This window comes from Peromyscus californicus, unplaced genomic scaffold (assembly GCF_007827085.1).
Source record: "Peromyscus californicus insignis strain IS unplaced genomic scaffold, ASM782708v3 Scaffold_18__1_contigs__length_77618521, whole genome shotgun sequence".
NCBI classification, from domain to species: domain Eukaryota; kingdom Metazoa; phylum Chordata; class Mammalia; order Rodentia; family Cricetidae; genus Peromyscus; species Peromyscus californicus.
This window is the reverse complement of record NW_026294480.1, coordinates 38,017,202-38,030,113: the sequence shown is the minus strand read 5'-3', so window position 1 is coordinate 38,030,113 and position 12,912 is coordinate 38,017,202. Positions and strand designations below refer to the sequence as shown.

General features: G+C 39.2%; 2 protein-coding genes across 6 annotated transcripts in view; both read right to left on the bottom strand.

The window, feature by feature from the left end:
• Positions 1-2,797, bottom strand: part of Depdc1b (DEP domain containing 1B) — an 87,520-nt gene extending 84,723 nt beyond the window's left edge. The window contains exon 1 of one of the 2 annotated variants that reach the window (XM_052743267.1): positions 2,402-2,797. The gene's annotated coding sequence lies outside the window, so the exon portion shown is untranslated. The remainder of the gene's footprint in view (positions 1-2,401) is intronic. The other variant, XM_052743268.1, reaches the window with a different exon arrangement.
• A 2,604-nt stretch (positions 2,798-5,401) lies between these two features.
• The window catches only part of Elovl7 (ELOVL fatty acid elongase 7), a 73,282-nt gene continuing 65,771 nt past the window's right edge, over positions 5,402-12,912 (bottom strand). For all 4 annotated transcript variants that reach the window (XM_052743256.1, XM_052743257.1, XM_052743258.1 and 1 more), the window contains 2 exons: positions 10,201-10,337; positions 5,402-8,057 (listed from right to left, as the gene is read on the bottom strand). In XM_052743256.1, coding sequence (XP_052599216.1) covers positions 7,848-8,057; positions 10,201-10,337 — 347 coding nt within the window. In that variant the 3' untranslated portion in view covers positions 5,402-7,847. The remainder of the gene's footprint in view (positions 8,058-10,200; positions 10,338-12,912) is intronic.

Sequence of the window (12,912 nt, the reverse complement as noted above, 5' to 3'; positions counted from 1 at the left end):
CAACAGCTCCTTTCTACACGGGGACTCACCACAGCCCAGAAATCCTCACTGGGTGCTATGATTTGGGTCTGTGCTCCTCAAAGATCTCTATGTTGAGGGTCTGATTTCCTGGGAGCAGTACTAGGAGGTACAGTGGACTTTTCAAAGACTGTAGGTCATTGGGGGCGTGCCTTTGAAAGGATCGTGGAGTCCAGTCTCTCTGGGATTCCCGGCTTGAATCATTAGTAGTTTGCTCTGCCATGCACTCCTGCTGTGACATACCATCCTTGCCAGAGTGCCCAAGCTTTGTCTTGGATGGGAACATCCAGAGCCATGAGCCAAAATAAACCTTTCTCTTTGCAAGTTAACTGCCTCAGATACTGTGTCATGACTTCACTAGCTGACTAATCTACCAGGATCTTTTATCTCTGCCTGGCTAAATGCCCCATTCTTGAGGTAATGCTACCTTTCCAAAGATACTACTGGGGAGCAGGCAAAGGTTTACTCTGTCTTAAAACCTCAGGTATCTCCTGGCATCTTCAGATCTACTCTTTATCTGCCACACAGATAAGCTGCCCAGGGGGAAGACTGAAAAGGATGGAGGCTGTTTCCTTCAGACATTAGGTATAGGAGATCTTAGAACACCCAGCCCTGAAATGGGATGTCTCCATCAAATCCCTCCACTCAGAGCTCAGAGAACTCAACAGAAGAGGAGACAGAAATAATATAAGAGCCAGGGGGGGATAGAAGACACCAAGAAAATAAGGCTTTCTAAATCAACATGAGCAAAACTCACATGAACTCACAGAGATGGTAGCAGCATGCACAGAGCCCACACAGGTCTGCACCAGGTCCTCTGCATTTATATTATGGCTTCTAGTGTTTGTATGGGATTCCTAAGCATTTGACTCATATGCTTTCTCTTGGGCTCTTTTCCTTCTGTTGGTTTGTCTTGTTCAACTTCAATGTGATAGTTTTTTTGTTTGTTTGTTTGTTTATCTCATTATATTTTATTGGGTTATATTAAAAAATGGATGAATGAATGAGTGAAAGTAAACCTAGTCACCAGGGTAAAGGTTAACAACAGTATTGTCATTTATGCCTCCTGAGAAAGGGAAAACTGATTTTTTTCCCCAGTGGAGCGACACTGGGTACATAAACCACTTTAGGGAAGATCTCATGTCCAGGAGAAACTGGCCAACAAGTAATGGACTCCACAGTTGCGTTTTTTTGTTGTTGTTGCTGTTGTTGTTGTTGTTGTTGTTGTTGGTGGTGGTGGTGGTGGTGGTGGTGTGTGTGTGTGTGTGTGTGTGTTACAGTTTGGTGGAATTGGGGGCGTATTTTGTTTTCTAGGTTTTGGTTTCATTGGTTTCATGGGTTGTTTTTTGAGAAAGAACTTAAAGTTGGGTGAGTAGGGAGGAGGAAAGAATCTGGATGAACTGGGGTGAGGGAAGAATATGATCAAAATATATTTAAATTAAATTTTTTTTTCCCCCGAGGTAAGGTTTCTCTGTGTAACTGCTCTGGCTGTCCTGGAACTCACTCAGTAGTAAAAATTATTTTAAATAATAAAAAAATGTTTCAAGAAATGAATAAGTGAAGAAGCAAAATGTTTAGATTGACACAAATTCAGAAAATACTATTTCAACTATAAAATGAGATTGCATTTACTTGGTTTTCTCTTTAATAATATTTTATAACAAAAAATATAAACTAAATGTTTCTTCAAAAAAATGCAGGTTGTTTCTGATGGGAATATGCTGTACATATGTTATCTAGTTAACGTTGGCAACAGCACATTAGAGCTAGATGGTGGCCATTCTGGTTTTGAATCTCTCAACACGGTGGCTAAGTACACTATTTTAGACTCAATATTGCAACACAATGAAAGAGATAAAATGAAACTAAAATCAGCTATTGGTAATCATTTTCTACTTCTTGAGTTTTCTATATTTTCATTCAAATGTTTCCCATTTTATTTTTTAATATTTGGAGAAAATGAAAAAACAAAAACAAGATTTCGTGGGTGGTGTTCCAGAGAGCTGTGTGCTACACACTTCATAGGGATACCACTGAAATCCCCCCCAATTCCTCTCCTTGCTTATAAATCTGAGTTAGATGTGGAAAAAAAAAAAAAGGTCACAATAGAGGTTTGTTTGGGTATCAGTCAATAATGACATTTGGATTTCTGCCCTGAAATATGTGTATATTCACCCAACATGGATGAGCAGACAGAAATAGCCTCCGGGAAGCCAAATCAGGTTTGGCCAACAAGTTAATTTGCTGCAATTATGCTGTAATTCTTTGGCTTCTCATGATGGCGATTCTCAATATGCAAGGTTACATCATCTGCCTGAGCAGACCTTCCTCCTTACCTCTTACTAACAGAATCTAATCTTAATAGAGAAGATGGCATACTCACCTAGAAAATCACGTTTCCCAGTTTCCCTGGTAACCAAGGACAGTCACGAGGGACTCCTGACCACTGAGAGGCTGCCGTGCAGGACTCCTGGAAAATTCGGTTACTAGAGAACAGACTCACAGTCTGTCTTGTCTGGACCCCAGCACTGATACGGATAAGGACATTCTTTCTCTGCGCATGTCCTCTGCCAAGCACTTGGCTTCATAGCATCATGCTGTCGAGCGGCACATGATAAGCACTTCCTGTTACTCCCAACTGAAGCAGTTAGATGGTAGCAGGGAGCCTCAGGCTTCTTGTGCAGGGTTTTATCCAGGGCCTCTCCTAACCACACTGATCACGTCATTTCTCTGATCAGAGCCATCAGGCGTTCTCAAGGAACCTTCTCCTCTCTTCCCCCTTCTCTCCCCACTTCCCCTTTTCTCTCTTTTGACACAGTGTTGCTGTGTACTCCTGAAACTTGTGATCCTTTTCCCTTGTCTCCCAAATGCTGGCATCACAAGCAAGAACCACCAAGCCCAACAGGAACGTTATTGTAACAAAACTGCCAACTTAGGAAAAGGTCTCATGTATTGGATACAAAATTTTTACTTGGCGCCGGGGCGGCTGTGGCGTAGGCCTTTAATCCCAGCACTCGGGAGGCAGAGGCAGGCGGATCTCTGTGAGTTCGAGGCCAGCCTGGGCTACAGAGTGACATCCAGGACAGGTACCAAAACTACACGGAGAAACCCCGTCTCAAAAAAAAAAAAAAAAATTTTTTTTTTTGGTTTTGTTTTTAAACTTAGCAACATGCAGCCTGCCTTGTTTTTTTATTTAATTTTTATGTAGGCCTCTTTTCCTGCCCACCGTATAAACCTCTTAAGATCAGGATCCACAAAGAACAGTTTAAAGTTTAATATTAGAGACTAGAGATGTGCCTCAGCTGATAGAGTGTTTGCCTAGCATGCACACATAAAGCAGGCATGCTGCTGCATGCTTGTAATCCCAGTGCTCAGGAATATATATATATATATCCTCATATATCCATATATATATCCTCATATATCCATATATATATCCTCATATATCCATATATATATATATATCCTCATATATCCATATATATATATCCTCATATATCCATATATATATCCTCATATATCCATATCTATATATATATAGATATCTATATCTATATATCTATCTCCCCTCAGGCTTGGCAGCAAGCACTTTTACCCCTGAGCCATCTTATCAGCCCAAGATTTTTGTGAATAGCAATAAACACACAGACACACGTAAATCTACTGATTTTAAGGCCTCTGTTCATTACATTTGGCTGTTTTTTCCATGTATGACATGACCACCTACATCAGTGGTTCTCAACCTGGGGGGTCACCGCCCCTTTCACATATCAGAGAGCCTGCATATCAGATATTTACATTATGATTCATAACAGTAGCAAAATTGCAGTTATAAAGTAGCAAGGAAAACAGTCTTATGGTTTGGGGGGGTCACCAGAACATGAGGAACTGTATTATAGGGTTGCAGCATTGGGAAGGTTGAGAACCCCTGACCTAGAGGAACAGCTAACACTTGCCTTTCTTATTCTAAAGGTATTTTAAAGTAAAATCAGACAACTGTCGACCATTCCCTATACAACACACACATGCATCAGTGTGTACATGTATCTTTACAATAAGAACTTTCCAAAAGTCTGGCTGAGATTACACCCAGTATTCATTTCTTATATCATTTAAAATCTACGCCACATCCAGTTAAACAACTGTTATTTAAAGATCCTTTTATAATTGGTTTGTTCAAATCTATATCAAATATTGGATTGTTAAAATTTAGGTCTTTTTTAGTTTACTAGAACTCCCTTCCACGCCTCTATTTTTTTTTTTTTTTTTTGGGTGGTACTGGGAATGGAGGCCAGGGCTGGCTGCACAGGTCCTCTGCCACTGGGATCCCTAGCCCCTCTTTTTCTTTTGACTTTCTTTCTTTAAAGGTCATTCTTGGTGAATAAGGTGGGCCACTTGTCTTATGAAATCCCTATACTTTAATACCTTATATCTGGCTGACTGAATCAGCCTAGTATCTTCTAACATCTTCCTCTATCCACAGGATTATTATTATTATTATTATTATTATTATTATTATTATTATTATTAATTACTATTATTATTGTAGCTGATTTAGAAACAGACATTTAGGTTCAACTACAAAACACAAACTGAGGCAGGAAGACTTCATAGTACAATAGCATGTTAAGAGACACAATAACACTTCAGCTTCTCACTTTTATTGGCATTGAGATGATCTCTGGGTTCAGTCTGCACCAGCCCCAGTCACCATTCCCAGCTTCCCCATCAACCTCCCATCAACTGTTTCAACAGATGCAGGTGATCATTACATAGAAACTGTTATTTCAGTCAGGTATGACAAAATTCTTTTTAAGTTTCTTATTTATTTATTCTTATGTGTATAAATGTTTGCTTGCATGTGTATATGAGCATAATGGACTTGTTTGGTGCCTATGGAGGTCAGAAAAGAATGTTGGATCCTTTGGAACTAGAGTTACAGACAGTTGTGAGCTGCCATGTACGAACCAAATCCAGGTCCTCTGCAAAAACAGTACGTGCTCTTAACCACTGAGCCATCTCTCCAGCCCCTTGTTATTTGCAGACATCTAGTCTACTAACCTAATATCCACTTTGAATTGTATACATTTTACATAATACAAACTAGCCTTCAAATGCCTTAACAATATTTTTTTGTAATTGGGGATGGCAGGCCTTTTCCTCCTGTGGCACCTGTCCTGTGCTTCTTCTCTCTGCAGGGTGGTAAGGTATAGATGGTCCCAATGAGCATTTTGAATGCTCATGTCCAGTACAGTATTCTGAATATAGCAAGCATATAATGAAGGTGCCAAGTGCTTTGACTTAGTGACTGCTCAGATTTAGAATCTCCTGCACATGCAAACAAGAGCAGCTAGATTCCAAAATGAAACACACACACACACACTTACACGTGGTGCCACAAATTTATTATAGCACAGAGAACAAAACCAAATTCTCACAACTTCTACAGTCATTAAAAAGTTAACAGAAATAAAAGATAACCAAGAGATATAATCTCATAATTTCCCAAACTATGAAACAGGTAGCATACTCAATTTAGAATTTTCCTTAAGTATGAAGACAGAAAATTGTAACACCCCATAGATATTTAAAAATTTGTATTTATAACATATATATTGGTACTCAAGGACTCATAGAACTTTTATAATAAACTATACTTATAATAGCTGAGCTTTTTGCTTATTAGGCAAGCAAGTTTAAAGGCAACAAAGTCCTGAAAAGTAGGTGAAACCCCATTAGAAGCTCTGTTTGATCAAACACTGCCCACATAAGTTCTACAACCAGTGACATTCATTTTGATCTACTGATGTTTACATCTGACTGTCTGTCGATTGTGATCTGTTTTCATATGACAGTTCACGTCCCAGCTTTCATTTATAGAATTGAGGATGTGGTATGTCATGTCACAATGCTGCTCTTAGTCCATAGGCATGTAAGTCAGACATTTTACATACTTGGAGAAGGGGGAGGAGGGGGTGGGTAGTGTAAGTAGAGAGGAAATCAATCAAAGTACCCCGTCTTATTTTCTATTTTCTGTTCCTTTGGGTCTTTGCCCTACTTGAGTCTTTGGGAATTGCCTGTGTAGGTAACTACTTCTACCATACTGTCCCATCAACAGAGTCAAAATAGGAAAACGTGGATCCCTGAGACCTTCACAGTGACAGACTAGTACGGCTGTTGCTGTCAGCTCGGCTTGTCTGTTACTTGTTTTTTTGTTTTTTGTTTTTTTTTAAGTATGAAAATCTTCCTATTATCCTCTGCTTCTCACCGTAAGCAAGTGGAATCACTAAAGGTCACTTAATGGCAAATAACTTTATAAAGTAAGTGAATGTGGAGACAAAGGCATGGTGCTGAGTGATGGATCAGGAGAGAGCAGGCAGAACTTCAGAGTTTACAGTCAACGAAGACTTGGGCTTTGGTGCCAAATGAGCAACACTATGGGGCACACATGACCAAAGCCATCAGTACTGATTTTGAAGTTATTCACACATAAATAGTCCTTCAAAGAGGAAAAGGAAATAATATTGACAGCTTCACAAATGTCCAAGTATTGCTAGGTGGTCCGGGTTTTCCAACAAGAACAAGAAAATTCTAGAAATTAGTATTTTTTTAAAGGGAGAAAGAAAACATTTGCCACATGAATTTCAGCTCTTCACAATATGGCTTACAGGTCTGAAGAAGAGGAAATCCTGGCTAACTCATGATTCTGGAAAACGTTTCTTCATGCGATGCATCCACAACACTAAATATGTATAATACATAACCATAACGTAGTCTTTGTCTCCCAAAATCTAACAGCCCTTGCTAATATAACCAAATCTGACCTCAGATACCCTACCACCCACCTCCAGTTGCTTCATAAGTCACTTGGCATAGCAGATATTTGAAAAGTGATTTGTGATCCAAAGGCATCTGAGGCAAGCTAATCACATGAGCATTTAAATGTCTAACACACAGTTAGGCAAGACAATCCTTTTAACCGACCTATCAGAGAGTGGCATTATACTACAAGGGATTATAACTCTCCCCACTGAATTCCACAGCATTTTTTTTTCATTGACATACCCCACTCCTTTCAGACATTCACAGTTAACTGTAAAATCATCATCAGCAAAGTGTTCATTTAACCTGTGGAAACAAATCTTCTCGTGTGCAACGTAACATTGCCTTCACCTTAGTGTCAAAGGCATCAGTGTAGAAACCGAAGCACCGCTGCCTCCAACAGCTTACACGTGTGTCGTGAGGGAGCCTCACCGGCAGGACTGGTGGCGACCACTCAGAAGACCCATTCAAACTACCACTAACGATTTAGAAGGAGAACCTATCAAAATGCCACGTAGGCTTCACCTGTGTTAGCACTTTAGATTGGGAACTGAGCCCTGGAGTGAATATAATGTCTTCCGAATACAGGAGTGAATGACAGAGCCAGAAGCCAGTCAGAAGTCTCCACACCAGACAGGAGGAATCGATCATACTCTGTGGATCTCCATCCATGGTCAAAATCGCTAAGTATTTTTCATCTATCCCGGAGTTCCTAGAAGAGTACTATGTTATTTCATACCCTCCTCTCGCTGTAGCAAAATGTGTTAAGAACTTTTGATTAGTATGAAAGGCAATAGGAAACCTCCTGGCTGCTCTAGTCTCTTCCACTGAGAAGACTTTATCTGGGAGCTTTGGACTCTCAAAGATCAGAAACCCAAATAACTTATAAAAATACAAGCTCTTGGTTTTGAAAAATATACAAAACGCACTGCATAGGTGAGTATCTCTTGATTGTCAAGGAAGGCAAGATATCAGTCTCAATTGTAAATCCAGGCTGCACTTGTCTTTTAGTGAGGCTTCGTTTTGCAATTCCCATTTTTTATAGTTTTGGGCAATCTTTGACCCTTGGTATAAGCACGGTACCAAAAGTGGAGAAACAGTAGCAGGAAGATGCATCCATAACTCATAATGATGTACAGAAAAATCGGGTACTGGTAATTGCAGTCCTCCATGAAGAAGATCTGGCCTATGTGGATGGTGACAAGGATAAACTGGACCTGGGAGATGGGAGAATGAAAAGAAAATTAGGTATGAAAAAAACCCACTTGGTTTTACGAGTTCTTCAGCCATTCCTAGGTTACACACATGAGCCTTGGCATGCCTGTGAAGGCCAGAGGTTAGTTCTGTCCTTCCACTGTGTGGGTCTCTGGGAGCAAACCCAGGTCATCAGGTTTGGTGGAAAGCACACTTACCCACTGAGCCATCTTGCTTCCCCCTCCCACTTGGTACCTTTTTTATACCTGAGTAAAGGTCAGTTATGTTCTGGGGGAGTTTTAGAAAAATAAATCTCTATAAAGAAATAGTACCTATGAGCTAACTAACCGTGATTAACTTTCTTACAGCATTTCTTGTGATATAGCTTTATTGTTATCATCAACCTTCACTGAAGCAGCCTCACAAACGTCCATGGCTTCCCTGTCCAGCAGTTTTACTTAACTCCCTTCTTTGGGCAAAGAGACTAATGAAACCTTAGAAAGGAGAAGCAGAGTCCTCCACACACATACACGCTTCAGACAAGTGACAAACAGATGTCTAGCCTTCATATTTCTGTACAAACCCTCCCACTTTATTGAAATGTTTATGTTTTCTGAAACAAAGTCTTAGGTAGTACATAGGCTGGCTTCAGTCTTGTTGTGCAGCTGAGCAGGACCTTGAACTTCTGATTTTCCTTCCTCCACCTCCAAAGGGCTGGGATGGCAGGTGTGCACAAGAATACTTGGTTCACTTGATTTAAAATGTGCCACATTTGTTAGATGAAAAAAAAAAAAACTAGTGTAAGATTTTGTATGTAGTAAATGTGAAATCTGCAAAAGTTATAAATGCATATATATGCATAAGGGGAAAAGTTGAATGAAAACAAAGACAACTATTACCCCAGGGAGATGGAATTTTACTAATTTATTATTTTTCATTTATATGGATTGTAGCTAAGCAGCTTGTAGGAGCTAAGCAAACTTTCCTCCTCTAAGCTACATCCCTGCCCGGTTTATTTTTCTCCCTGTCTTTCTAATTGGGTATTTTAATTCCACACATATGTGCAAAGAATATGCACACATATTATGATCACATATTACTGCACAATGAGAAAAATACTTTAAAGGAAGGCAGCCATGGAGAATAATTGCCAGAACTTCACAGTATTCTGAAGTAAGACTAAAATAAAAGTATGAAATAAAGCGTTCATTTCACTGCTTCCTCCTGGTTGGCCATGGAGACTGTTGCCAATTTCAGATACAGTTGCTAACTGGACAGAACTGCCCTGATCTTCACTGGGAGTCCTCAGAGACTGAAGCAGTAGTCTTTCACCTGAGAACCCCTTTTAGGGCTGTATCCAATTTCACTTAGCAAGTTGTAGGATTTTACTTGAAAGTCCCCAGCAGGCTAGCTAGGCCTCAATTCTACTTCCTCCTTGGTATCACTGGCAGATTACGGCACCCAATTTACAGTATACTTCAACTCAGGAAATAGGAAGATGGCAGAATTCTTTCCATAGAGGGTAATACAACTAAAACAGGTCATTTCACTCAGCTATGAAGGAAATTATGTACCATATATTTTTTTAGAATGAATTCTTATGAGGAATTATCTGATCTAAACTCAAGGACTTACTCTTTCAAGCACTGTTGACTTGTGGGCACTATCCCATCTGTATAACCCACATGTCTTACATTACTTCACACCTGAAACCCTCACAGCACTCTTACTTATGAGAAGAAAGACAAACTGACCAACGTTAGCACTAAATAGGTAAGCATCAGAAATGCTCACCCTTCTTTCCACATTACAGTCCTTCAATGTTGATTCAGAATATTGCAATTTCTACCTCATACTTAGTTATTCTTATTTGCGGTCATATAACTTTGACACTATTTTGATTATAAACATAGCTTTTGTAGATGCATCTCAGACCATTATAAGAATGAAGATGCTAGCTTAATCATTTGAGACTCTGAGCTACCAAATCTGCTTTATTTTCAGCCAACAGAGCTTCTGACCAAGTCCAAACAGTGACGCATACCCCACAGAAGACAAGTATCCTATTTCTTCATAGACTGTTCCAGATTCGTCTAGACTCCTAACTCACAGAGAACACATGTGATTGCAGTTTTGTTTCATATTTAAAGAAAACCAATTACTCACAAGCTGTAAAGATGTCAAATGCTTTTTCCACCATAAATACTTCTGGTAGGCCGGTCCCATGGCACACAATCCATAGTAGGAATACATGACTACATGCACAGCTGTATTTAAAAAGGCATGGAATGTTCCCAAACCACCTGAAAGAAAAGAGGTTATTGTAAAATGGCCCCTTGTTCCTTAAAATCAGACACTTTTGCCCTAAGATTTCAATATCATCATTTCTCTAATTTTAGTAGGAAGAAGAATACATAAAAAACCTCAATCCTGTGAAGCAGCCATCAAACTGAAGTTCAATAAAACATTTTGTAAAATGCAAAACAGAAATCTTACAAAATCGATTAGCACGTAGCTGTTTGTTATGCTTCACCCTTAAAATTCTCTTGTGGTTCCAGTTTATGGTAAAAAAAAAAATTTAAGTCAATCTCTTAGAAAGGCTACATTGCTTAATAAGAATCTAAATGTATTTTTAGTGAAGGCTAACTTTTATAAGGTGAACAAATTATCTTAATCGTAAATGTACAAATTAAGATGTTTCACATGCTTAGAACCTACTTATTTCCACACCCACCACCAAGATTGAGACACAGTACTCAACACCAGCAAGGCCTCTTTGTGCTGTTTCATGAATGCATCCCTCTAAGGTGACCTTTACCTGATTTCTATCGTCAACTATTAATTTTGCCTGTTAATACATTTCACAGAGATAGAACCACACAGCACGGACTCTTTTATTCCTGCCTCCTTTCATACAGCACAATGGCTTTCAGTTTCTGGCATGTTGGTGTACACACCAATACTTAGTCTTTTTCCTATTGTTCAGCATTATGCCATACAAATGCGTCAATATTTACCCATTCTCCTATTGGAAGACATTTGGGTTGCTTCTAATTTGGGCTCTCATGAGTAAAGCTATAGACATAATCATTGTGCGGAATCAAATTTCTCTTCCACACTCGCAATAATGTGCATTAGATATTTTTAGTACCACAGACATTCTGTCAGGAAACCGTTGGAAGTCATTAGTAAGCTACAATAAATCTGCTATCATCAATTATTGTGATTTCAAAATAAATAGTTATTGACAATTAAGCCATCCTTTTTATTGATTGCCCCCATTTGATTATGTTTTCCTCTTTTAATTTTACCATCTTTAATTAGGAAGAAAAGCAAAGGACCCAAGAATGTAAGAAAAGAGCATCTCCACTGCCTTCAGCTGGACTAGTCCTTGGTGGAAGGGACAGCAGGGTGTTTATCTGATGGTGAAGAAAGAAAAAACCCCAAATTCCTCTCTAGGATTTCTTTCCTGAGATGTTCAGCCTAGATAAAACTGCATTATGCATGGTAAAGTTGACCTGGAATTGAAGTTTTTCTACAAAATAATCCATTTCCTTAATTCCCAAGTCTTCAGTTCCAGAAACAACCTAAAACTTGCAACTAATTATGGTACAACTACTAGTTTATAGTCTCTTTGAATTGTCTGTGGAAAAAGCATTATAAAACAGGCACCAAGCAGAATGAATTACTTTATGTAAATTTGTGTGTGTGTGTGTGTGTGTGTGTGTGTGTGTGTGTGTGTGTGTGTGTGTTCATGCATGCCCCAGCACACATGTGGAGGTCAGGGGATAACTCTTGGCAGTTGGTTCTCTTCTTCTACCACGTGAGTTCTGAGAATCAAACTCCGGTCATCAGGCTTGGCCTTGGAGGCAAGAGACTTTGCCAACTGAGCCATTATTTTAAAATAATATTCATAATTGCAGTAATTCTGAATGTTTCTAGATACTATTATTGCTAAAGTATTCCCGTCAAAGAACACACTTTAAATAATTAGGTCATGGTCGTCAAAGCCTCATGCTATCCTGTACTTCACAGACTTCAATCAACTTGCAGTTAATTCTTTAATTATCACACATTTCAGAAGCAACACCATTAATGAGGCATGCTACCGTCCTCTCAGTTTTTATTATTTACATTCGGATTAAACTTTTTACCCCAAAAGAAACCTGAATAAATTTTAAGGGAGGGGGCACACCCTTTTTAGGGTAACTAACAATGGAGTAGCTGCCTAATCTTATAATAGCTCAGGAGGCAGGCTGAGTCTTGGAATGGAAGGGAAGATTGTGCACGTTCATTTGTGTCCAGCAAGAACACACAAGAACTTCAGCTCAGCTTTCAGAAAGGGGCCTGTATCAGAGCCTTCCTCACGAAGACACCACTTTCTCCATGTTACCCTCAGTGGTTCTCAACCTCTGGGTTGGGACCCCTATGCATCTAACAGCCCTTTCACAGAGGTCACCTAAGACCATCCTGCGCATCAGATATTTACATCTCAATTCATAACAGTAGTAGTAAAATTATAGTTGTGAGGTAGCAACAAAAATAATTTCATAAAGTATGAAAATAATTTCACCACAACATGAGGAACTGTACTAAAGGATTATAGCATTAGGAAGGTTGAAAACCATTGATTTAAATGCACTAACCTGAGGATCTCATACAGGGATTAGCATGGATTAGGGATTAGCTTAGAGGGTTAAATCAAAGAAGAGTTGCTGAGCAAAGCAAGCTGCTGCCAAATGAACTTCAGCTTGCTTATTTTCTCTGATGATTGCCTTCTGACATATTACTGTAGGAAGTTTATTCATAAAACAACTACATTTTAATTAGCAATGCTTTTTACTTTTCTCCTTGGAAGACTTTTCAAGTAAAGTGTTG